The following is a 24,545-nucleotide window of genomic DNA, read 5'->3' as shown; positions in this document are numbered from 1 at the left end:
TTTACATTTCACTGGCTAAAATTTGGTCTTATGCCTATACTTAATTAAAAGGGAAATGTAGTCTTGCTGTGTCTCCAAGGACATAGGAAATATCTGCTAATTTTGCCAGCTTAAAACCTCCTATTCTTAAAGCTAAACATTCAAAACAAAATTGATTGAATTGAACTACCTTATCTGTTTATCTAAGCTACTATATCTGACAGTGTTGGCAAGGCATATTTTGAGGTAGGATATGATTGTCTTCCACTAATTCAGCCTTAAGATGAGGGATGAAGGCACATTCAAAAATCTCTTTATTTATAATCCCTTTTTGAACTTACTCATATTTTCAGCCCATGTTATTTCTAAAGGTAAAAGTTAAATAATGGAATTAAAATACTATCCAAGTAATATTTTTTGTTTTAAAATAATTTAATGTTGTTAGTATACCTCTAAGTCTAATATTCTAGCATGGATGTACAAGTCCATGTTCTTCCCTGTGCCATCTCCCCCACACATAATTTATAATCTTATAAACTTTGATTCTATCAATTTGCCTCTTACCATACCATGGTCCTTCACAATTTGGAATTACATTTCCTTGAGGGACAGCAATCAGGACTAGATGCTGTTTCCCAGATGTGGTTGCACCATGATTTTCAGAGGCATGATAAAAATGTTTTATGGTTTGTATTGACAATTTTTTTCTAGTGATGCCAGATTTCAATCAATGTTTATTGAAATGTCTCCCATGTTCACTGTTGCTTGATATAGCTAAACAGTATTTTATTCTATTTTCTCTCTTATGAGTCCAGAAGTCTTCAGAAATATTATTTAGAGTCCTATAACTAGCAACCTTTTCCTAATTGAGATCTATGTTTCCACCATATAACCATTTTTCCTTAAATTGCTCCCTCTTACACTTTAAACTTTTTCTAACCATCTTTTATTCTGGCTATGGACCCAATTCTTCTAAAAAGATAAACCTTGTTAATCTTCTTCAGAGATTCTTTTGCAAACCAGTTTGTCACTGGGCACCTTCCAGATGAGCATTTTCTTCTTTTGAATTTTATCTGGGATCTGTAAACCATTCTCTATCTGCACAGATAGGGATCCAAGTAGAAGCTATCCAATCACTTGCATGACCAGACAGAAAGAAAATTATTTTGGTAGATGCATGTATCACAATTATTCTGTACCTAGTTTTTCTGGATTGCTGATATTGTCCTTTGGAATTTGGGTTGTATAATACAAAGATCACATCCCATTAAAAAAGGCTCACCATTTGCCTGTTCAAGGCTACTTTTTCAAGTAATTATAATTTGCTATAAATGAAAATCTTCAGACACTCTTGAGTGCAGCTTGAGGTGACTTTTATTTTAATTATACTTGCTGTTATTCACATACTTCTCAGACTTGTGTAGGAACACTAACCATTGTTTTATGCAAAACACAACTGGAGTAAATTTACCTATAGCTACTTTTCTCATTCATTAGTAATTAAAATCTCATATCAGAGACTAAGCTTCATGAAACTATCACAAGCATGTGTATAGACGAGTTAGCATACTATCTGACCTTGTGGCAGGAATCAAATCAATATCTACAGAATCTCTTGTGCAAAGCTTAAGCAATAAAAGTGCTCACATGAATTCAGGTCTGCTTCCCTTTAAAGTTGGATTCCAGAGGAAATAAATTTTATAAAGACTATAAGAAATGTATTAATATGGTAAAACTATTACTTCAAAACCCAATTTTAAAGCTGTTGAGCATTGCTGATTATTTGGGGTCCTGAAACATATCTCACATAAGTGCTCCAAACAAAACATGGTTTGTAATGTTTTTAAAAATGTGAAAAGCTGAATTTTGCAGACTGCTTGGTGCACTTCTGGTTGTTTCTCTTAAAAAAGTAGAAAAAAATCTACAATTTTGTAGTCCTTTGGTTTTACTTTCTGGGATAGAAAAGTATAGGCATAAATGTTTTTTCATGGTCCTCTTGAAGATATCCTTTAAAACAACATCAAATGGCTTAATTCATGTCTCTTGATTATCAGGATTCTTTGATGTCACTGTCAGCCTTGATTAACTGGTTGAAAATTTCAGAGCAGAATAAGTAACTTTCATGAACATTTCCCCAATCCCTGAGAATCATAATCACCATAGGTATATTTTGTCCTTTCATCATACATCTCTGGAAAGTAGCCGTGTTCGTTCATTGTTAATAGGGCAAGGAGCAGTGTCATAGAGGGTTAATCCGTGTAAAGTGGCTTCTACCCGTAAAGAAATTTTCTGGAACAGAAAAGAACATTACATACAGAAGTTTGCTCCTTAAAGACAGATCACGTGTTCAATATTTTCTGAGGAATATCTTTTGGGATTAGGAATGTAAATCAATTCTAATGAGTAACAAGAGAGAGACAGCTGTGGTACTGCTGTAGTGCCAACAGAATTGGGAAAAATAAGCTTCTTTCCTCAGAAGTTCCTTGGTGTTCTTTGGTTTCTATGAGGAATCGGTAAAACTAAATGTTGAGGATGGCCTATGTAAATGTAGGCAGAGTTGATAAAAATTCTCTGAATTTCTGCAAATTCGGTTGTTTTACAACCCTATTTTCAAGACTGGACCTTGCTAACAAAACACTATTTCTCAAAACACAGAAACAATTCACCTGAGAAGTTCCTCTTCTGGCATCACTGCTTAAGAAGTTAATTTTCAAAAAGGCAAGAGTTGCTATAGAAAGCTTTCTTATTCCACCCGAAGGAGGTTTGACTGCATAAATCTAACTCTACATTTTCTTACCTGAAAATCACGAATATAAGTCAGGAAAAAACCGAAGAAGGAAAGTGACATAGACCATTCTGCTGCAGTAGTGATCATGTGAAGCACATAACCCTTAAGTGACAACAAAAAAAGAATAATTCTATGAAATGTCATTCCAATGATCTATAATTTTTCTCAAATAAAAAACCTGTAACATTTATAAACCAATCTGTGTTCTGAATATCAACCCCTGGTTTATTTAACGTATCTCTAGAATTAAAGGCAGACATTAGAAAAACTCCTAAATGATCTGTCATAGTTTCATCCACAGCAAATAAAATTTTCATTTGAATAACTAAGACAGGAGAACTTCTACTCTACAACCAAGAAGTTACTACCTTTCCCAAAGCCACGAGTCATTAAATGCCACTAAAAAAAGTTTAAGTAAACGATGCTCATGATAAACTTAGTGCTATTTTTTGAGCATTAAATAGTATATGGATTCTAATTAGGAGAACCTAGTAAATTATTTCATTTAGTCATTCTCACAAACATGTCCTATCTAGGGCTGATTCTTTAAAAATAATTTAAAATAAAATGCCACCTGAGTGGTTTGTGAAAACAGATGAACTCATTTTATTACCTATTCAAGTATATGTCCCACCTCGCTTTTTCTCAGGATCAGAGATTCTATGTCCATTCAGATATCCACTATATTGGAACCCAAATGCAGAGTCCATAATAATAAACTTCCAGATAACAAAAAGTAGGAAAAGAAATTTTTTTCAATTCAGTAAACAAGTATTCTACTAATAAAAGATTTCAGTCAGGTATATTGCATGCTATATCCACCTTCAGAGGAGTCAATTTCTGAGAAAACTCTTTGCCATCACAATTCTCTTCAGATCTTGAAAATGTTCACAGACCACAACATGACAGGAGAATATGGATGGTTCTACATAAACTCTATCATTTATAGAAAATAATCCTAATACATCACTGATTTTTCTACTGAAAAACTTTCATTGTTAGTAGTGAAATGAAAAATACATCAAAATCAACCAAAACAGTCATCTTTACTATAAAACTAAGTTTTATAGACTCTCAGTTCTTACTTTGTCCTCAGGATTCCAGTGGAGTTTCTGTACTATATCAGCGCCAAAACTGCCACTGTACAAAAGTGATGAACAAGTCAGCACTGTAAAAAAAGTAAGTCAAGGAAGAATCTCAGGGAAGACCTGTAAGTTTAATTCAAAACAAAACAAAAATCTCTTTAAAGATCTAAAAGGATTACACATACATTTGTTTCCAAGGTCCAAACCCATTTTCTTGAAGACTTCATGTTACATGGCAGTAGTAAAATTTAAAATGTGCCCAGAAGATTACTATGATGCATAGTCAATCCCTCTTTGCTCAATAATTCATTAGTTCTATCATAAGCTTTTGCTGCATAATTGTTCTCAAGGAGGGCACTAACTCATCCTTCCTATCTTGGAAGTATGATTAGGCTAGACATTATCTTTGTTTCTAGCTCAGTTACTAGGTCCCATGTAAAAATTTGAATTTCATGTTTCAAATTCTTTAATTTAGGGTTTACTAAACCCAAGAATATCACCCACAAAAGGCCTACTTACAATATGCCAACAATGTTCACTTAAGTTTTGTTATTCAATTCCAAGTGTAGCCACATTTCACAGCAAAGGATACTGCTAAATGCACTTACTCCACACCAGATAACCAACAGTAGTCTGATCCAGAAGACTTGTTTGCCGTGAATTTTGGGCTGCATTTGGTAGGAAAGGATAGTCTGAACAAACATGTATAATGAGCCAATGCCAAAGGTGAGCACAGCTCCACATACATGTACAGCAAAAAAGGTGGTTTTCTGAGAAGTAAAAGGAAGAAATAAGTAAATAAAAGAAACCCCAAACGCATCGACAACACAATATTTAAAAGCACAAGCCCAGCGATTTCAATAGGACATTCACTGAGTGGAAAAGCTCTGCAGATTCTACAAATTATTTCCTTAAGTAATTTTCCCTCAGTACTCAGCATAAACCTGAGGATTACAGTAATCCAAATTACTTCATATGCTACTAGTGAAAACATGATAGTAATTATTCATTTACACAGTAAATAATAAACTTTAGAAATAAGTAAATTCCATAGTATACTAAATGGTGATATGGGTTATAGAAAGAGTAGAACAAGTTAAAGAGGACTAGGATGCTTGGGAATGCAGGGGGTAGGGAGTCTCAACTTAAACCTAATTAAAATCTAAATGCAATTTAAAGGCTCAAGAAATTAAAACATCCCCCCCTTGTCTCTAGCTAGATTGGTTTTGATAAATTATACAATGAGGGATTACCATAAATTGTAGTTATCTTCTCCTTTACTCTTTGTTTTTACTTTTTAATTAATTTTTTTCCTTTGCCTTACTCTTACCAGTATCCGTTTACATTTTACTTTTTACTCTCTATGCCCCTGTTTAAAAGTGATGACAGTAGTTCTCCAAAAATTCTACTATCAAAGGCCTTTGGTTGAACTGTACTTTTCTAAACTGATGCTGTCTGTATGTCATTTGCTTGAGAAGGTACTCTGCAGCACTTGGTAAAGAGGGTATGACGAAGGTAACAGGAGAAGAGAGGTTGGGTTAGGGGTTGGTTCCCTCCTTCTACAATCAACTGTGCTAATTCACATAGAGTCCACTTTTTTAGCTGAAGGTGTAAGAAGTTTCTAGTATAAATAAATAAAAGGTAACAATTTATTTGCCAATGGCATTGGTTTCCTTTTGGAGAGAGAGAGTGCTACTTCGATAAGGTTTGGGGTGTTTTAACTGGCAATAAGTTATGAGCATTGGGAAGGGAAAAAAAGTCACTGTTACTACCACTCTGGGTAACAAAGAAAAAAAAAACATTCAGCACCCATAAAACATAATACAAAATGGTAATATCTTTTTGGTTCATGTGAATTTACCTATATATATAGATATATGGATAAAGGCTGCAAAAATGAAATTGACTATTTTAGGGCTAAGAGCAAGAATATGAGTGAATTTTTCTCCTTAAAAATATTTTCACATATATTTGTCGACTGAAGAGAAAAAAAACACAACCTAAAAGTTGAGAATTATATTTTATTTGGCAGACTTTCTGAAGACTTCAAGCCCAAGAGGCAGCCTCTCAGATGGCTCTAAGGGACTGCTTCAAGACAAAAGGGAGGAGCCAGGACATATAGGAGTTTTGCAACAAAGAATATTACTGTTAATTAAAGAAAACCAGGTATCTCAAATTAATTTTGCGCTTTTCTATGTTTGGGAAGATGCAAGAGTTGGGGCTCACTGAAATCATTCCATTGATAAGCACCTTAGCTGTCTAGGGCCAGTATCCAGCCCCATCCTGAGTCCCCTCAGGGTGCACGGTTGAGGGGTGGCTGCAGGGGCTGAGGGCTTGGCAGCGGGCCACCCATTTGTCTCCATCCTGAGTTTCCTCAGGGCTCACTGCCAGGGTGGCTGTAGTGGCTTGATGGCTGCAATATCCTTTGTTTACTGAAATGGCAGGCAACGTTTTTCATTCACATATTGATGAAGCTAAATACAGATAGAGCCTGATCAATGCCCACATGTGATCAGTACACAGTTCCATCAACAAAATCCTGTAGTTAAAAAGAAAAATAAAGAATGGAGAGCATTTACTACTATAGTTTTATAATCAAAAGAGAGGTATATAAAACTGGTTTTAACTGGCCAGCACTTCTGCTTAATCCACTCAATTTTGTCATTTTAGAGACTAGGAAAACAGCAAAAGATCTTGAAATGGGCAAGAGATTATTCTTTCAATGGAATACTAGAGCCTCTGGGAATGGTTCTACAGAAGTGTGAATTTTACTTGTCTTTGATTAGGCTATTTTGCAGAGACAACTTGTGCAATGATGGACATTATGTGTATAGACAAAAGTTAACTTACTGAAAATGCATAATAACACAAATAATCCATATGAATAGAAATGCATATTGTGTCCTATTGAATGCAACTGACTATCACTCTGTGAATAATGACCAGTTTTGCTAGCTTTGCATCTATCTGTAAATTCATTTGAGCATTCCTTATCTGACTATAAATGTGTGGTACTTTGATTTCTCTTTTGAACTGGTTTGTAGTACCCACTATTCCTCTCATTAATAAATTAAATACAATCTTTGACATGTACAAAAGTCACGATTTTATCTTCTTTAAAAATATATCATTTAACAAAGACAAAAATGTATTCTTTGACAAAGACAAGAGAAATTACAGAGATATGTGTGGTCGGGGCAAATGTTTGCTATAGAACTTAAAAACTATGTATTCAGTGGCCTGTAATCTTCATGTAAAAGCAGTTAATGAAATTTAAGAACTAATCTTTATTCCTTCCAAAGTCTCCATGAGGATAAATTTTCTAGGAAGGGAGAATGCCATGTGACAATAGAGGCATAAATTATAGAGTTAAGCTGCCACAAGCCAAGAAATGCCAAGAATTACTAGAAGCTGAGAGAGAGACATGGAATAGATGCTCCCTCTGAGCCCCCAAAAGGGAACCAACCCTACCAACACCTTGATATCAGCTTTCTGGCCTCCTGAACTCTGAGAGAATAGATTTCTGTTATTTTTAAGCCACCCAAATTGTAGTATTTTGTTATGACAGCCCTAGAAAATTAACATAGATTTCTGCCTAGTTATCCCTTTCAAGTTTCCTTGAGGATAAATATCCTAGTGCCAACTAAAGAATGTCACTCGCCATCTGGCCCTACAAGGATTGAGTCACTAGCCACGGTAGTCATTGACCCTCAACATACTCTGAAAGGAGCTCAGGGCAGAGATCAGGAATGAGGCACTCTGCTCTGTGGAAACCGGCAGAACAGGCCTTCAGACAGTTAGATGTTTTCAGGAGACAATCTTATGAACCCAATTTCTTGCATCTTCCCATACTTAGAAAAGCACTAAAATCATTAACTAAGATATCTGTGCCTTGTGACTAGCATCGACCTTCTACTGAGATGTGTGTTTGACAGCACGTACCCTTTCTCCAATAACACATGTATTCCGACCTCCCCCCTTAACCTCTTTGGAGCAGTCTCTCAGAGCTATCTCAGAGGCTGCCTCTGGGCTATCATCCTCAGTAAGTCCCCAGATAAAACTGCAACTCACATCCCTCACGCTGTACCTTTTTATTTCAGTAGACATTAAGAAGGGAAATATTCCTAGGCACTGAGGACACATATTTGTTTTGCTGCATGTTTTTTTTTCTTTTGGCTGTGCAGTTTGCGGGATCTTAGTTCCCCGACCAGGGATCGAACCCGGGCCCTCAGCAGTGAAAGTGCGGAGTCCTAACCACTGGATCACCAGGGAAGTCCCTTGCTGCGTGTTTTTATACACACTTGTTTTCAAAGAAATTAAATATGTATTTTTTTAAGTCAGAGTTTTTGTGCTAAGTACTATGTTAGATGCTGGATATACAACAGTGAACAAAACCACTGAGCTATAATTAATGGAAATATATCAACTAAAAAATTTTAAAATAAATCTAAAACACGTAGATAAAAAATTAGACTACAAGAAGTGCTGCAAAGAATTAGTTTCCAGAGGCTTGGATAACACAAAGAAAGAAAACCTGAAATATATAGGAGGAAATCTATTGACAAAAAAGACTTCCCTGAGGAAATATAGTCTGCCTACATCTATTTAGGCTTGGGGCTGTGGAATGTGCAACAGAAGAAACAATGTATGAAACAGAGTAAACCGGTCTTATTTAAGGAACACAGAAAGACCCGTGCTATGTACAATATTAGGAGGGGGAATTATGTAGAATGAGGCCAGACAGGTAGACAGTAGCCAGATCACAAAAGACCTTTGAGTTAATTAAGCAGTTTGGCAGTTTAACAAATTATTTTTTGCTCTCTTGATTCTATCTCTTTTCACGTGACCTTGGACCTGTGAGCTTTAAGCAGGGGTACAAGGAAACAGAATGAGGTGTACATATATTTCCAAAAGATTACTTTGGCTGAGGCATCAAATTAAAGGGATGTAACAGTGGATGCAGAGGAACTATTAGGGAGGCTAGGGCAGTAATCCAGAGGAGAGGTGATGAAATCTAAACTGGCTGAGAAGGAGATGGTAGAGACAACAGAAATGAAAATGGAGAGAAGCAGATGCTTTCAAGAAATAGCTAAGAGATAAAACCAACAAGTCCCTACTTTAAAACAAAGTGCTTGCCTCTCTTCCAAGTTAAGCTCTCTAACTGTAAACCATTTATAGACCTGGTTTGTGTACAATTTTTCCATATATGAATCAACTAGAGTTTGTCTCTGCAAGAGAGAAGTGGGGACAGGAGAAAGAGACAATGCACTCACCACTTTAAATAAGCAGTGAAAGTTTACATTAGAAAGGAAGGAAGGAGAACTGTTTGATATGTAGGTAATGCTACAGGGTCTGCTTATAAATAGGGTCCAGCAATGAATCCATCAGTAAAAGACAGAGCACATTCACTCAACAGGTCCGAAGCTGCATGAAAACAGATGTTTTCAGGAGGAAAAGGTAATTTGATTCAAAATTACAAGGTCAATGGGACCCTTGTGATGAATGTGAATTAGAATGAAAGCTGAAAACAAAACAAAGAATGTACATAAATATAAACAGTTTTATAGCTGAATATCTAAAGGGAGAAAGGCAGTTTGCATGGGTGCTATTAGCAACTGCCACTGGAATTTACTGGGCTGTGTAAAGAAGTATCAGTTACTAACAGAAGTAGTATGTTATCTGTGGAGGTCACTTTGGAATCCATTTTTACCATACAGTCATGAGAGAGATTGTTAAACTGATCAAGGGATAACTGGAGCAAAGAATCACTATCCATATACTAAAAACCCCCAAATGCATTTTTTAAACACTGAGCTATACAAACTGATTAGGGAAGGCAGGACCCTATTCGTGGTAGACAGCTAGCTAGTTGTCCACAAAAGTTTTTGTGTCCCTTCCATAGTACAGGCTTGCCCTGGGAACTGATGCCCAGCAAGATTACATTTCCCAGCCCCTCTTACATCCAGCAAAAAGGAATGTCAGTGGAATGATGTGAGTCACTGCCAGGTCCAAGTTTCTAAGAAGTAGGAGTGAATTTTGCATGTTCTCTTTGACTGTTTCAGGCAGCTAGATGCAGAAGACCACAGAGTTTTAGGGAATTGCAGGGCCCAAATATGGACATTGTCTGGGCCTTAAATCACTGTGGGAGGAAGGCCATCTATCAACCAAAAATACCTGCACTGGATGCATGTATGTAAGAAATAAACTTCAATTGTGCTGTATGTTTACGGCTGATTTATTTTGTTGTGCAGTGGCGGCTAACACAACGTTATAAAGCAACCATACTCCAATAAAAATTAAACAAACTTCAATTGTGTTAAGACACTGAAATTTTGGACATTGTTATAGCAGCAAGCATTACCCTAATATCCACTTGGATTATACTTACAGAGTTTACTAGTATTAACCATTACTAAAAAACTGAAAAATAGGGGCATTCAATCAGAAGCATTACAGGAATGGAGAACTTTGAATAAAAAAGAGAGATGGAATATGCCTTTATACGTGTATTTGTATGATGAGGGTGTGTTTGTATGTCTGAATAGTTACTAGATGTCTAAACAGGTTATCAAATGTATAAATTGAAACTTTAAAGACTGCAGGGGTTAATAAAAAAAGCACCATATGCTTAGGATGCAGCTGGTATTACCAAAGACTCCTCTGAAAGAATGTCAGTAGAAAGGAACGTGGAGACTTTGCAAATATTTGCTGAAGGCTGACTGCTACCTTAACATAAAGAATTCCCTAAGAAAAAAACTGAAAGCTATAGCTCTTCCCTTTACTTCCTCTCATATAAGTGGCTGGGCACCTAGGGATGCAGGCAATAAACAGGAACATCTAAAGAAGAATATAAAATAGGTAAATGAGTGTAACTTGTTAGGCATAATAAAAAAAGAGTTTAAATCTGTAATTGTGTCACTTATAACTTATGTCAATTCTCTCTGGTCTTGGAGTAATCTCCAACTAAGTAGCAATAAAGAATCTAGTAAGTAAAGAGTCCCGAGGATCTTTAAAAAGTTATAATAATTTGTATTTGTTCAGGAGATTACTGAGAATGAATTTTTCTAATTTCTGAGAGGGTCAAGTAATTTAAAGGCAGTGGATTCCATTTTGTTAAGGCAAAAAACAATAACTGCATGTAACTGAATCTTTCAGGTTTTCTTTTCTAGCATGTATTTTTATGTACTTCAGAAAAATACCTGTGCTGAGCTAAAACACAAACCTGGAAGTTTGCCACAATAGAAAGTCCTAAACAACTCAGTAATCCAAGTACAAGGCCAGCCTTGTTTAATTTGATGATACGACTCTCTTCAGGATTCAGAGCATGAACTTGCTTATAACGAACATAAATGGTCGCAATGCCTGGGAAGAGATAATCGGAAAAACAACAAAGTAATAAATAACTAAGGAATAAAGTTGCCAATAAAGAGCTCACAAAGGTCACTGCTATCCAGAAACATAGTTTCCTTTTAAAGCTAATCTGATAGAAGAAAAAACAATAAAAAAACAAACAAAAAAAAACAGCTGTAGATTTTAAAGAACCTTTAAGGTTGCATTGTGAAACTACTGCTACCTCGACTGAGCAAGTCGTTTGCCTCCCGTAGCCCTCATATTAAAAATATTTAGGAAAGGGCTTCCCTGGCGGCACAGTGGTTAAGAATCCGCCTGCCAACGCAGAGGACACAGGTTGGAGCCCTGGTCCGGGAAGATCCCACATGCCACGGAGCAACAAAGCCTGTGCACCACAACTACTGAGCCTGTGCCATAGAGCCCACGAGCCACAACTACTGAGCCCGCATGCCACAACTACTGAAGCCCGTGTGCCTAGAGCCCATGCTCTGCAGCAAGAGAAGCCACTGCAATGAGAAGCCCGTGTACCGCAACGCAGAGTAGCCTCCGCTCGCCACAACTAGAGAAAGCCCACGCGCAGCAACGAAGACCCAACGCAGCCAAAAATAAATAAATAAATTTATTAAAAAAAAATTTAGGAAAAATTTAAGAGATAAGTTTGATGCTTTCTGAAAATCTCTAATAATAAATTTTACATAAAACACAAAATATTCTATATGATTAGCATTAAAGTCTAAAGTAATTAGTTCTAGAATACGGATAAAATGAACATAGGCAAAAAACACCGAAGGATTATTTGCCTCGCTCCCATTTCATTTTATTTCAAATTACTACAACTTGGCTCAATCAGATATAGCAGTCAGTTACACAGAAAAAAAAAAACACCACTTGACTGTCCTTATTGGTTAAGAATCATTTTTTTAACTTCAATGTTTGACCTGACCAAATAATAAACATCATATGGAACAATGTAAATATTTAAAACAATCACAATTGATGGAAGTATTATTTTAGTAAACCATTAATAAAAAAATTGGTTCAGGGACTTCCCTGGTGGTGCAGTGGTTAAGAATGCACCTGCCAATGCAGGGGACACGGGTTCGATCCCTGGTCCGGGAAGATCCCACATGCCGTGGAGCAACTAAGCCCGTGTGCCACAACTATGGAGCCTGAGTGCCACAGCTACTGAAGCCCATGTGCCTCGAGCCCAGGCTCCGCAACAAGAGAAGCCACAGCAGTGAGAAGCCCGCGCACCGCAACAAAGAGGAGCCCCCACTAGCCACAACTAGAGAAAGCCCACACGCAGCAACGAAAACCTAATGCAGCCAAAAATAAATAAATTAATAAATTAATTAATTTCCAAAAAAAATAATGAACAGGAATGTAAAATACTGTAGTAGAACTCCATTTCTTTGGCATTAGAATATCACTCAAAAATCAAAACATGGTTCCACAGCTATTCTCAAACTTCTGGAGTGTTTATCTTAAAGGAATTTTGTTGGGGTCAGCTGTGGTCAGTGTTTACAGCTCTTTGTCCTTTACTGGTTGCTTAAGAAATCCACTTAGGGCCTCAAGGTATATTTGGTTATACTTTACAACTTCTATAAGCAAGTATATTTGGTTATACTTTACAACTTCTATTTCTATAGTAGTCAAATAGCCTTATAGGTATTTTTAAAAGATTTATTTCCATAATTAAGCATTTCTAGAAATTGTTTTTACTTTAAAAGAAACATATCTGTGATCAATGATTTAATGATAACATTCCTTCAATTGTAACTAGAAAGTAAAATAAATAACCCAACAGTGTTGAAAGAAGAAAAGGGCAATACAGCTATTAATATTGATTTTTAAAACCACTCTCACTACTTACATAAAACTGCGGCAATATTTAACATTGCCCCAAACAAGCATTTTTCTGGAGCTACTGTACCAGTGTCACTGAAAGAAAAAAAAAATAGGTATGAGGATTTCTCATATTAGATTTAGTATACACATGTATTTCTTCTAAGGGATAAGAAGCAAAAGGGGTTATTTCAAATCCTTTATCTTTTTATAAATCTGTGAGCTCAACTTTTACAAAATTTTATAACAAGAACATGATAATTTGAGCTTGCAATACTTGCCTTGTTCACTTTTTTCTTATATCACTTATTTCTTTTTCACATAATAGAAATCACTATGAACTGATAAAAAAGCTATCCTTATCATGTTAAGGCTGCGTTATTAACTTACATCAGTCAGGCGGCGTGTTTACCTGTCTCACCTGAATGTTCCCTAAACACCAAAGGACCTTTCATGATTCTTTTGGTGTCTGTTATTCTCTGCCTATAATTCAATTAACACCTAATCGTTTCCTGATTAATTTTAAAAAATATTTATCAAGCACCTACCAGCATTGTCAGACAGCATTTTAGGGACAGGAACACAGTGGTAAGTACAAGAGACCAAGCCCTTGCCCTTCTAGAGATTCCATTCAAGACAGCCTTGCTGACTCACACAGCTTTCAGTCCAGACTTCTATTAAAATCACAGATCAAGCTGTGCTGCAATGTGTCTGTTACATGCCTGTCTTTCAGTGCAAGGTGAAATGCATAGATCCTGATTAATAGCCCACCATTTACTACTAACTGGGGAACCTTGAGAACATTCTTTTATATACCTAAGATTGTTCCCTATCTGCGAAATGGGGCTATCAATTCCCTCCCAGCCTCATCAGATCAACATGAGGAAATGAAACTGTGGTTGTGCATGTTAAGTGTCTAGCACAGCAGCAGACACACAAGAGACACCCAGTAAATGTTAGTTCCTTCTCCTTCTCTCAAACTACTGAAAAGATCAAAAAGACAAAGTCTTTAGCCTCAAATTGAAGTACTATAGGAAAGAGGTAAGAAGGATCTCAACTCAGACAATGTAATGGGAATAAAAAAGAAATGGAAAGTCATATCCGCTAAGGAATCAATAAGATTTGGCGAACATTTGGATTACGTTTAGGAAAAGTAAAGCATCAAATATGAATTCTAAGGATTGCTCCTTCCCACTCTAAAATGTTTCTTCAGACACAAAAGATTTTGTTACTCTTCCATCATCTTCAGGGAGTGGGGATTATGTTTCGTTGTTGTTCCTTCTACCTTTCAAGTTTTCAAGAATAATGCATATGTATTATTCTTATAATCAGAAAAAAAATCCATAATTTTAACAGTCATATTCCAAATGATGCTCCTGTTTTGGATTACCCCATAGGTAAATAACAGCACGCACTTCCAAGATGGCTGGCTAAGTGCGCTCTGGATCGGAATGACAAACTGGCCTATAAGTGAAAACACCCATCAGCATCGCACTTCAACTCAGTAGTCATCAAACTATTTTGATCACACACCGTCAAAAAAAAACTGTCTGATCATCATTTTATGTTATTTATCATATTATTATACATACATTAAATATAAGTTTAAATAGTTATTTTTTTTTTGGCCACACCAAGTGGCTTGTGGGATTTTAGCTCCCTGACCAGGGATTGAACTCAGGCCCTCAGCAGAGAGCGTGTGGAGTCCTAACCACTAGACTGTCAGGGAATTCCCAAATATAAGTTTAAATATTTTGAAATAAAAAATACATAGAAGTTCTAAAAAATTCTTCTTATACCCCAGTGGCTAGTCTCATGCACCCTACTTGAGCATTCACTACTTGAACTAAGAGAACACCTGAAGCACACTTGCAGTGGAATTGTCTTTGAATTGTGAATTGTCTTTGAAGTGAAATTTATATTTGGTTATGTCCTTTGGGGACTTTAATAATTAAGCCTTTTAGGTAGGGTCTATGAACTGAAAGAAATTCTGCAGAGTATCTAGTCTAACTCAATCATTTTTCAGATGAAAAAAATAAGCCTAGGAGAAGTAAAAATAACTACCATTGAGTTTAAATATATTAGAATGTTGGAGAAAGTTCCCCGTGCAACAATACTAAGTTCATTTGCAAAAAAGTTAAAAGGTAGAAGGACAGAGACAGAAAAGGAAGTGCCTGGGGTTATATCTATCAGAGAATCACATGCAGTACCATTAGAGAACTGAAACTGAAAAAGAACTCAAACAGACAAGTTCCCTAAGGGGAAATAAAAATGCTGAAGGACTCTCAGGAATATGTATGCTCTCCTAGAGTTACTAAAGAATGAACTGGCTCCTGAAGCTGCATGTCCCTCTAGCAGAGTGGTAAACAGAGGTGACTACTTATCAAAATTATTCCTAGAACTGGAAACTTAAATTCTAAAATATGTTTGGATTTTGTAAATCTTCCTAAAGTGGACTCAATTTGTTGGTGTCCTTTGTGCTACACCATACCATTGTGGTAACAACAAATGTAATGGCAATGCCCTGACCTCTTCTTGACATTTAAAAAAGATAACTTTAGCCTTTTGGTTTATCATCCTTTAAAAGTTCACTATTTTCTGTGTTGGAAAGGTTACTTTTCAGAAGGTAAACAAATAACTAAATGAAACAACTACAACAAACAACAAAACAAACCAAACTCTGCAACGAAATCAACCAAACCATTAATCACCTCTGGAAGGGCAGGAACTAGAGGGAGGCTGGAAGAGTCTTTCACTTTTTATTTTTATAATCACTCTAGTACTGCTTAAAATTTGTTATAATAAGCACATATTGCCTTTATAATTGGGGGGGGGGGAGAAGAAGAGGGTTATGGACATAGCACATGCAACTGAGTACCCATACTTACATCATGAGTAGTTTTGAAATTTCAAAACTATTATCAATAAATTTAGATACTTAATGTGTCAGAAAGATCTAGGCAACATGTCATAAAGAGTAAGAGCACAGTCTCTAGAATCAAATGGCCCAGTCAAACTGAATCTTGGTTCCATTAATTACTGAGTCATGTGCCCTTGGACAAACAATCTCCCTGGACCTTATTTCCTCCTCTACCAAATGGGGGTAATAGTTCCTGCCTCAAAGGGTGGCTGTAAGGATTCAATTACTTAAGACCTGAAGAATGCTTAGAACATTACCTTGTACACGGTAAGTGGATCAATTAATGTTTGTCATTACCATTATTTTTTAATATTATTATCGTTGCTCTAGCATTTTTTAATGGTAAGGGGAGAATAATTCCAATTCTATCTTCTGAGACCTCAAATAGTTATTTGGAAGACAAGGCGCTGAGGTGTCACGATTCACTAAATGAACCTTAGCCCTCTGTCTCCACATTTCTCTGTCACATAGAAAGAGCCAAATACAACTTCCTTTTTATGTTCCTTTCACTGTTGTAATATCAAACATAAAAGTTGAATTTTAAAATGTTAAAATTAAATGTTGAGTTCATTGTTAACATATGAATGAGACATACCATTCTCCATACAAGAATACATTTCACTGACCTGATATAAGGCAAAACAGGGTCAACATGGTGAAGTGTTATAGCAGTGATATATGAAAATATGAAAGCAGCAGCCGTCCAAATTACAAGGGCTGAAGGAAGGAAACTGAGGCCTTGCTGAAACCACCACATCTCAAACAGGTCTCCTGAAGCAGAGAAAAACAAATTAGAAAAGATTATTCACACGTATTTCATCTATTCTACTTTAGCCATCCCATCCCACAATCTTGTACTTATCATCCTCAGCTGTTTCACTTCTCATCGGCCCCCCACACCATCTACTGACACCTGCTCTCCTACAATTTCTCAGTTAATGGAACCAACATTCACCCACTTGCCATATCTAGACACTATCTTTCTCCCCCATCTTTCCACACATAACCAAGTACCAAGGACTGTTTATTCCACCTCCTAAATTTCCTCAAATCTACCCCTTCCCTCCATCTTCACTGCCACTACCCTCCTTAAACCACCATCATTTCTTGACCAGATAATTATTATAACCACCTAGACTTGACTTTAAAATCAGAATGAGGGCTTCCCTGGTGGCGCAGTGGTTGAGAATCTGCCTGCTAATGCAGGGGACACGGGTTCAAGCCCTGGTCTGGGAAGATCCCACATGCCACGGAGCAACTAGGCCCGTGAGCCACAACTACTGAGCCTGCGCGTCTGGAGCCTGTGCTCCGCAACAAGAGAGGCCGCGACAGTGAGAGGCCTGCGCACCGCAATGAAGAGTGGCCCCCGCTTGCCGCAACTAGAGAAATCCCTCGCACAGAAACGAAGACCCAACACAGCCAAAAAAAAAAAAAAAAATTAATTAATTAATTAAAATATTAAAAAAAAAAAGTTTGATCCCTGAAATAGATTAAATATTTAAAAAAAAAAATAAATAAATAAAATCAGAATGAGTCTTCTAACTCTAAAATACCAACCTGACCACTTTATTCTCCTCCAAAGAACCTTTCAGTGCCTCCCCTATGCCATTATAAATTGTCCTTCCTCCTTAACATGTCTATAAGGTCTTTTTATTGTCCAATCTCTACTTAACCTTTCTGTATTCCTCTCTGGCCAGTTCTCTGTCTGCTCCTAGTTCCTTGCCCTAGTTATCATCATCTTCATCATCATTACAAAAGCAAACACAGTGTTTACTGTGTCACCAAGGCTACTAAACACCTTAAATACATGATCTTGTTTACTCCTCAAAACAGAATTATAGAGGTTAAGAGAATTGCCCAAGGTCATAGGGCTGCAGTAGAGACAGGACTCAAACTCAGGCAGTTCCAGTCTAACACCAATCACCATGCTATACTGCCGCAGCAAACTTCTTTCACATCGTCAAGTGTGTCATGCCCTATTGCACACCTTTGAAATTTTATGCATGTTGTTTTGCCTGGATGACTAGACTACTATGGTGTCACCCCTCCTGCCCCACTACCACCAGTTAACTGCTATACATTTTCAAGTCTCAGCTCTTCCAGCTTCAGCTGAGTGTACCTGCTTTGTTCCCAACAGCAGCCTCACTTTCCCAACCAGGTCATTCATCACACCTAACTGGTACTTGCTTGTTTGGTTTTATCTTCCTCAATAAACTTGAAAGGGCCTACATATACACATACCACTCATCACCATTTTCTCTCTTAAATTCCAGACTGACGATGTTAGTAAGTAGTAAGAGGTCAATAATACGAATTAGAAAATATTAATGTATTTTCATGCATTTAATTTAAAAAATAAATACAGAAATATTTTCAAATTATAAGAAATTACTCCTACGCATGTGAAAATAATTTCGTATTTGGAGGAGTATTTTTTCATAGTGTGATGGACCGAAATTTAGTATTTCCCATGGACTCTGTAAAAACTTACAATTCTAATCTCCACAATCCTCCAATGTGCTCAGCTTCCTCATCTCAGACTGACCTTCCAGACAATAAAACCTCAGCCATTTTTGACTTGTACTCGTCATTTACTCTGATCATCTGACTTGCTGCTAAACATGTACATTTAAATCTTGCCAAATAAGTTTCTTTTCCTTTATCCCTAAAGTCACCATTATACACTTGATTTGAGTAATTTCCTGTCTGAATTGTCATAATCTCTTCTTTTCTGTTTTTTTTTTTCCCTGTCAGCCCTTAACATTCCATCAATTTTACTCTTCTGTTTAGCTAATCATGACAGTTCCTTGCCAAGTTCCTATAGGACTTTCCCCAACATAAGTTTCTGGGACAATAATTCTCAATTTCAATAAATTTTGATTAACTTCTAAAACCTTTCATGTTTCTCCTTTCATCTCTTTAAATGTTATTTTGTTTCTGATAAATTCGATTCTAAAATCTTTAGGAGTCTAGTTCCGTATTTGATGGTTCTGCCAGCCCTTGTACATGTATTTTCCTGTTTTTGACTATGAGCTCCTGTTTGGATGATCTTAACTGGGAGTATTCTAAGAGGCTTAGATTAAGGGTGAATCATTCCAGGAAGGGTTTGTATTTACTTTTGCCAGGCACTCTGGCACATTACGAACCTAGGCCGACTTTTAATTTCTTGGCTTCCAGGTTTATTAGACCATGTAGATAAGTAAATTTGAACCCTGAATCTGAGTGATGACAGGCCCTGTAGTTTCAAGTTCTTATGTGGTTATCTTTATTCCCCCACCTGGAGCTGTGGTGAAAATGAACAAATTTCTTTGTGATCCCCCTTTGCCAGGAAGGAGGTATTTTTCCTAGCTCACCTTTCATTGAGTGTATAGATTTTTGAGGGTCCTGGCTGATTTGCGGGGAGGTGGTTCTCCAAGGCCATGAGTTGTACAATTTCAAGTAGAAATATTTACATTTTACTTTTTATGAAAAAGTCATCCCCTGACACACAGGCATCATCTACACAAACTATATCATGTGAATGGTGTCTCTGGAAGTTGTACACCTGGGAGGTCAAAGGGGTATGAATTCTATCTCTCTACCTTGGGTGGTGAGCAGGGGGAGCCTATCATTTATCTTTGATTGTACTTTATTTCAAAGGCCCCAAAAGAGACACACTACTGGTTTACTACTCTGGTGTCAGCTCTCTTCGACTTTTTGGTCCTGAGAATTTCTGTTTCTTTCCTACGTGAACTGCTATGCATTTACAAGGCTAATATATTCAGCATTTCGGTGTTTTGGTAAAAGGGATTTTCAAAACATTTTGTCCACCCCATTGCTCTAAGTATGACCTCTTTTTTTTCAAAAAAAAAAAACAAAACCACTACAACTCCCAGAATTCTATGGGTCGCATTAGTCTCTGGTATGTTGGAAGGTATGGTCCCAGCCAGGTTCCAGAGTAGGAGATAATGTCAGAGAAGAGAGTGGGAGTGGTGGAGATAGATGTCGGAGGATTTCACTGGAGGGACAAGTAGGCGATGGTTCATTTCAAAGTTGAGGGAAAGCACTGTCTTCCTCTAGGGAGAATGGGAGAGCCTATTTTATTTTATTTTACTTTTTTTGGCCACCCCACACAGCTCACGGGGACCTCAGTTCCCTGACCAGGGATTGAACCTGGCCACGGCAATGAAAGCCGGGTATTCTAACCATGAGGCAACCAGGGAATTCCCACATGACCTCTTCCTTTAATTGTTTTTTCATGTCCAAATCCTTCCTATTCTTCAAAATCGAGCTGAAATACCATCTTCCACACACAACCTTCCCTAATCCCTTTGCATCTGGAAATAAACACCCTTTCCTCTGAGAACATTTGATTTGCACATCTCTTACAGTTCATTATCTTCTATAGTATAAAAGTTTGGGAGGGTGTCTGAAGTGGATAAAATCCTTGATGAGGGATTTCGCTTCTCAGCCCAAGCAGAGAAGACGGCCTTGCTCATAAAAATTACTCAATAACCCAAACCAAATCCTCATAAACCCCAAAAAGGTTCATTATTTTTCCATTTCAGTTAACAGTACAGGCGATCCCCGACTTAACGACAGTTCAACTTAGAATTTTTCCACTTTATGATGGTGCAAAAGCAATAAACATTCAATCGAAACCTTACTTCGAATTTTGACCTTTTCCCAGGCTAGTGATATGGTACAATATTCTTGTGACAGCGAGAAGCAGCTCTCAGGCAGACACAAAAATCACAAGGGTAAACAACCGATACACGTACCACCATTCTGTACCCAGACAACCATTCTGTTTTTCACTTTCAGTACAGAATTCAATAAATTACATGAGATATTCAGCACCTTATTATAAAATGGGCTTTGTATTAGATGATTTTGCCCAACTGTAGACTAATGTGTTTTGAGCACGTTTAAGGTGGGCTATGCTAAGCTACCATGTTCCCGTAGGTTAAATGTATTAAATGCATTTTCAACTTACGATGTTTTCAGCGTACAATGGGTTTATTGAGATGTAACCCCATTGTAAGTGGAGGAAGATCTGTTCGTACTACTGTTTTTCCAGGCTATCCAGATTCTAAGGCCTCAGAGTAACCTTAGGTTCTCTCATCCAAAGCCCTCACATGTTGTCACTAAATGACAGCATTTCTACCTTCAGTCATTGGGAACCATTCTTCTTCCTAGTTGCCAGTGTAAACACTCAAATCAGATTCTCAATTCTCTTGGCCTATTTTTTTCTTCCCCTCCATCCATTCTATGTGCACTGCCAAATTAACAGTCCTAAAACATTCTTCTGCTCAAAAACGGTTTTTTAAATAAAATTGTGCAAACTTGGGTAAACGTCATTAATTTCTCTGAACCAGTTTCTCCTTTGAAAAATGGCAATAATATTATTGGTAAAAGCTGCACTGTCTAATATAGTCACCACTAGCCACATGTGGCTATTTAAATTAAAATTTCAATTGATTAAAATAAAATAAAATTTAAAATTTCAGTTCCTCAGTTGTACTAGACACATTTCAAGTGCTCAAATGCCACAGGTGTCTAGTGGCTACCATATAGGATGGTGAAAATATGGAACATTTCCATCATCCTGGAAAAGTTCTATTGGACTGGGCTGGATAATTATTGCAGGAATTACACTGACATAGCACAAGTAAAGAACCTAAACACATTGCTGATACCGGTAGCTTTTAGTAAATGGTCTAAAATAATACCCACTTCAGAGAGGTTTATTCAAGAACTAAATAAGATAATATATGTAAAGATGCTCTCATAGGTGGTCAATAAATGTTTGTTCCTCTTTTAGAATGTAAAAGACAAATTACCTGTTTTACAAGTTCACAAAATACCAGTCTTCAAATCTACCCAAACCTGCACCTTTTGTAAATCCTGAAATCCACATACAAAGAAAATAGAGGTTGTTTCGACCCACAGGCTTTTAAAACATGTAAAATTTCAAGTCAATGCACCAGGATTGTTCATGGATAGAACACTATGCTATAGCATTATTAACATTTTTTCTTTTTCTTTAAAGAGTTGATACTTGTGTATTTTATAATGATGTACCATCTGGAATTAAATAATATTTTAAATCTGGGATATCAATTTTCTCATCCTTTCTCACATTAGACATCTTTCGCTGATCTCAAAAAGGATAAAATAAAATGAAAAACACTGAGTTCCTTCCCACAGAAGGAAAGACAATAATGAGGAAAGAATGATAGCTTATTATTAAGCCAAATAAAGCACTGACTAGTCTCTGTGATGCAATGGAAAGAACACAGCTGTAAGATCAGATTTATCTAAGTGCAAATCCTAGCTTTATCACATCCCAGCTGTATGATTTCTGGCAAGTTACTTAGCTTCTCTGAGTTTCAGTATTCTGATTTGTAAAGTAGCTGTTCCTTAGAGTAGTACAGAGTAAGCATACAATATAGTAATGAAAGGTGATTTATCAATTCTGTACAACCACAATTAGCCACAGAGATGGGGAATGACAACACTTCATTCTTTGTATATATTAATCATCTTGGATTCCTATCTCCTTAGGCTTTGAGAGTTCTAGTTATCTAAACTGACAATTTAGAGGAAAAGCAGGGCTTGAAATAGTTTACCAGTTTGCTAAGGACTACTGAGAAATTTAAGTGCACCGACTAGGTGAGGAAGACTACTATTGCCTATGTATTATCACACTGGAAAGCTGGAAGCATGGCTGGCTAACTGCCAGCCAAGCAAAATTAGAATTTTAATGGTTAACAATTTAAGAAACGTTTCAAGATACCTGAAAATATGCAGGAATAACCTTCATATAGTAGTGAAAGTGTTTAACAAAATGTTCTTGCATCTCTCACCTATCTCTGCTTTCCTTGAAGATCCATGAATCAGAACTGCAGTTACAATTTTTGAATTTCACAAATATTTAAATGCCACCGGTAAAAAGATGAATTCCTTACGCTGTCTCCTCTAAGTGGTGACTGCTTAGGAACAATAAAAAAGTAAATTCTGGATATTCCAAGTGAATAAATAAAGCCCTAGGTACACAGAATCATGCCCAATGCAAAGCGTAAGAGTAAATGGTTATTTTTCTGAACTCTAATTTGGCCTTCTAACAAATATAATATTCTCGTAACGGTTAAAAATTAAATAGTCTAGAGAATTAAGTAACTGTTTTACAAGTTGGATCAAATGTTACAGGGAGAGAAGTCGGGGAGAATCTGATGATGCACGGCAAATTAGAGCTGCATTTGGGTACTGATTTACAAATTTAAATTTGGGAGAACTGGAAAAATGTGGTGTTTTGTAAATGTATCCTAATGTAAGCACGGTTGTGAGGATACAAAGGACCAGCCATTTACCTTTCTGTATTGGGCGCCCCGCGACAAAACTCCGCGTAGACTTGAGCTTCGCGTAAACACAAGGTCACCACATATGTCAATTTCAAACCTTCCTCCCCCCCCTTCACCTCCCCCCACCCCCGCAAAAAGGAATCTGAGCCCAGGAGTGACAAAGGGAATGCATACTCAGCCACAGTTTTTCGTGGGACTGGGGCTAAGGTTCTCGGTAACCGCTTAAAACAAATAAAACCAAAGATTATTTACACCCACCACTGCCTTCTTCCGGAAGCGCGAAGCACTTGGACGAAGAGCTGGATTAACGCGTTGTTTGGTGCCGGGAAAAGATGCGGGAGGCGGAGCTCGGTCGGGCTTGGGGCAAACGGGGCGCGGAGAGGAGGGGAGATGGGGGGAGAGAGAGCAAGAACCCGGACATAAAGGTGAGTAGGGGAGACTTGAGCCCAGCCTGCACCCGCTCCCGGCCCGCCCCCCTCCCCAAGGCCCCCTCGCAGCCCGCCCGCGGCTCCAGCCAGCGCCTGGTCCCTCTCCCGCGCGTCGCACATTGTAATCTTTGGAGGCAGGGCGAGCTGGCACGCGACTCGCGCGCCCATCACGGGGTTGGGGCGCTCCCGGCAGCGTCCGCGTCCCTACCCGCCCGATCCCAGTCTCTGATACACACCCCTTAGTGGGAACTGGGGCCAGTCCTCATCCCCTTTCGGCCTACCTTGCTTGGATGACCCTGCCCGTACGGACTGCCGGCTCCGGAGGCTGCAGGCAGGACAGAGATGGGGCAGGGCCCCGAGGCGCGCACCCGAGCAGCTAAGCCGGCCCCGGGGCGCGCTCACCACTCGGAGGTGCGCGCTCGCGCCGCCGCCTGTTCCGACCCTATATCCCTTTACGGCAATCGCGAAAGTGTCGTGAACGTGCTGCCGCGGATCAGAGTCACCCAGTCGGCTGGAGGCGGAGGTGTCTTTCCAGGGGTGTGCGTTTGGGGGTCGGGGTAAGGCTGCGGGGCTCGGTCTTGGGAAAACGGCCAGGGTGTGAAGGATATGTCCGGGGGCACGACTCTCAAGAGGGCTGGAGTGACGGCTGCAAGCTCTGGGGTGGGGCATTGGAATATAGCTGTGTATGGACTCGCGCGAGGCAAACGCAGTCCTGCCTCGCGCGCGCTTGTGGGGAGGGCGAGGGGCGACTGCTCCTATGGCCCCGGATGGAGAGATTGATGTGGGGCATTGCCAGCGGTAGAGTCC

The 24,545-nt window shown here is 38.1% G+C and overlaps 2 protein-coding genes across 8 annotated transcripts in view; one reads left to right on the top strand and one right to left on the bottom strand.

Annotated features, from left to right (window-relative positions):
- Positions 1-1,335: 1,335 nt before the first annotated feature.
- DRAM2 (DNA damage regulated autophagy modulator 2) lies at positions 1,336-24,200 on the bottom strand. Of its 4 annotated transcripts, none has more exons than XM_082366107.1 (9): positions 23,569-23,671; positions 22,816-22,941; positions 16,594-16,738; positions 13,076-13,143; positions 11,075-11,214; positions 4,445-4,622; positions 3,853-3,935; positions 2,777-2,869; positions 1,336-2,268 (listed from the first exon to the last, which is right to left on the bottom strand). In XM_082366107.1, the coding sequence occupies exons 3-9, from the start codon at positions 16,722-16,724 to the stop codon at positions 2,161-2,163; spliced, it is 801 nt and encodes a 266-aa protein (XP_082222233.1). In that variant the 5' UTR covers positions 16,725-16,738; positions 22,816-22,941; positions 23,569-23,671; the 3' UTR covers positions 1,336-2,160. The 4 variants fall into 4 exon arrangements, with proteins under 4 accessions (XP_082222233.1, XP_082222234.1, XP_082222235.1 ...); XM_082366108.1 differs by having other exon boundaries at positions 22,816-22,938; XM_082366109.1 differs by lacking the exons at positions 22,816-22,941; positions 23,569-23,671 and adding an exon at positions 24,020-24,200.
- CEPT1 (choline/ethanolamine phosphotransferase 1) overlaps positions 23,645-24,545 on the top strand; it is a 36,405-nt gene continuing 35,504 nt past the window's right edge. For 2 of the 4 annotated variants that reach the window (XM_082366059.1, XM_082366063.1), the window contains exon 1: positions 24,180-24,295. The gene's annotated coding sequence lies outside the window, so the exon portion shown is untranslated. Of the gene's footprint in view, positions 23,736-24,179; positions 24,296-24,545 lie in introns of those variants that run through there. The other 2 variants (XM_082366060.1, XM_082366062.1) reach the window with 2 other exon arrangements.

Source organism: Balaenoptera borealis, assembly GCF_965194805.1.
Source record: "Balaenoptera borealis genome assembly, chromosome: 1".
Classification (NCBI taxonomy): Eukaryota; Metazoa; Chordata; class Mammalia; order Artiodactyla; family Balaenopteridae; genus Balaenoptera; species Balaenoptera borealis.
This window is presented reverse-complemented; position numbering and strand designations above follow the sequence as displayed.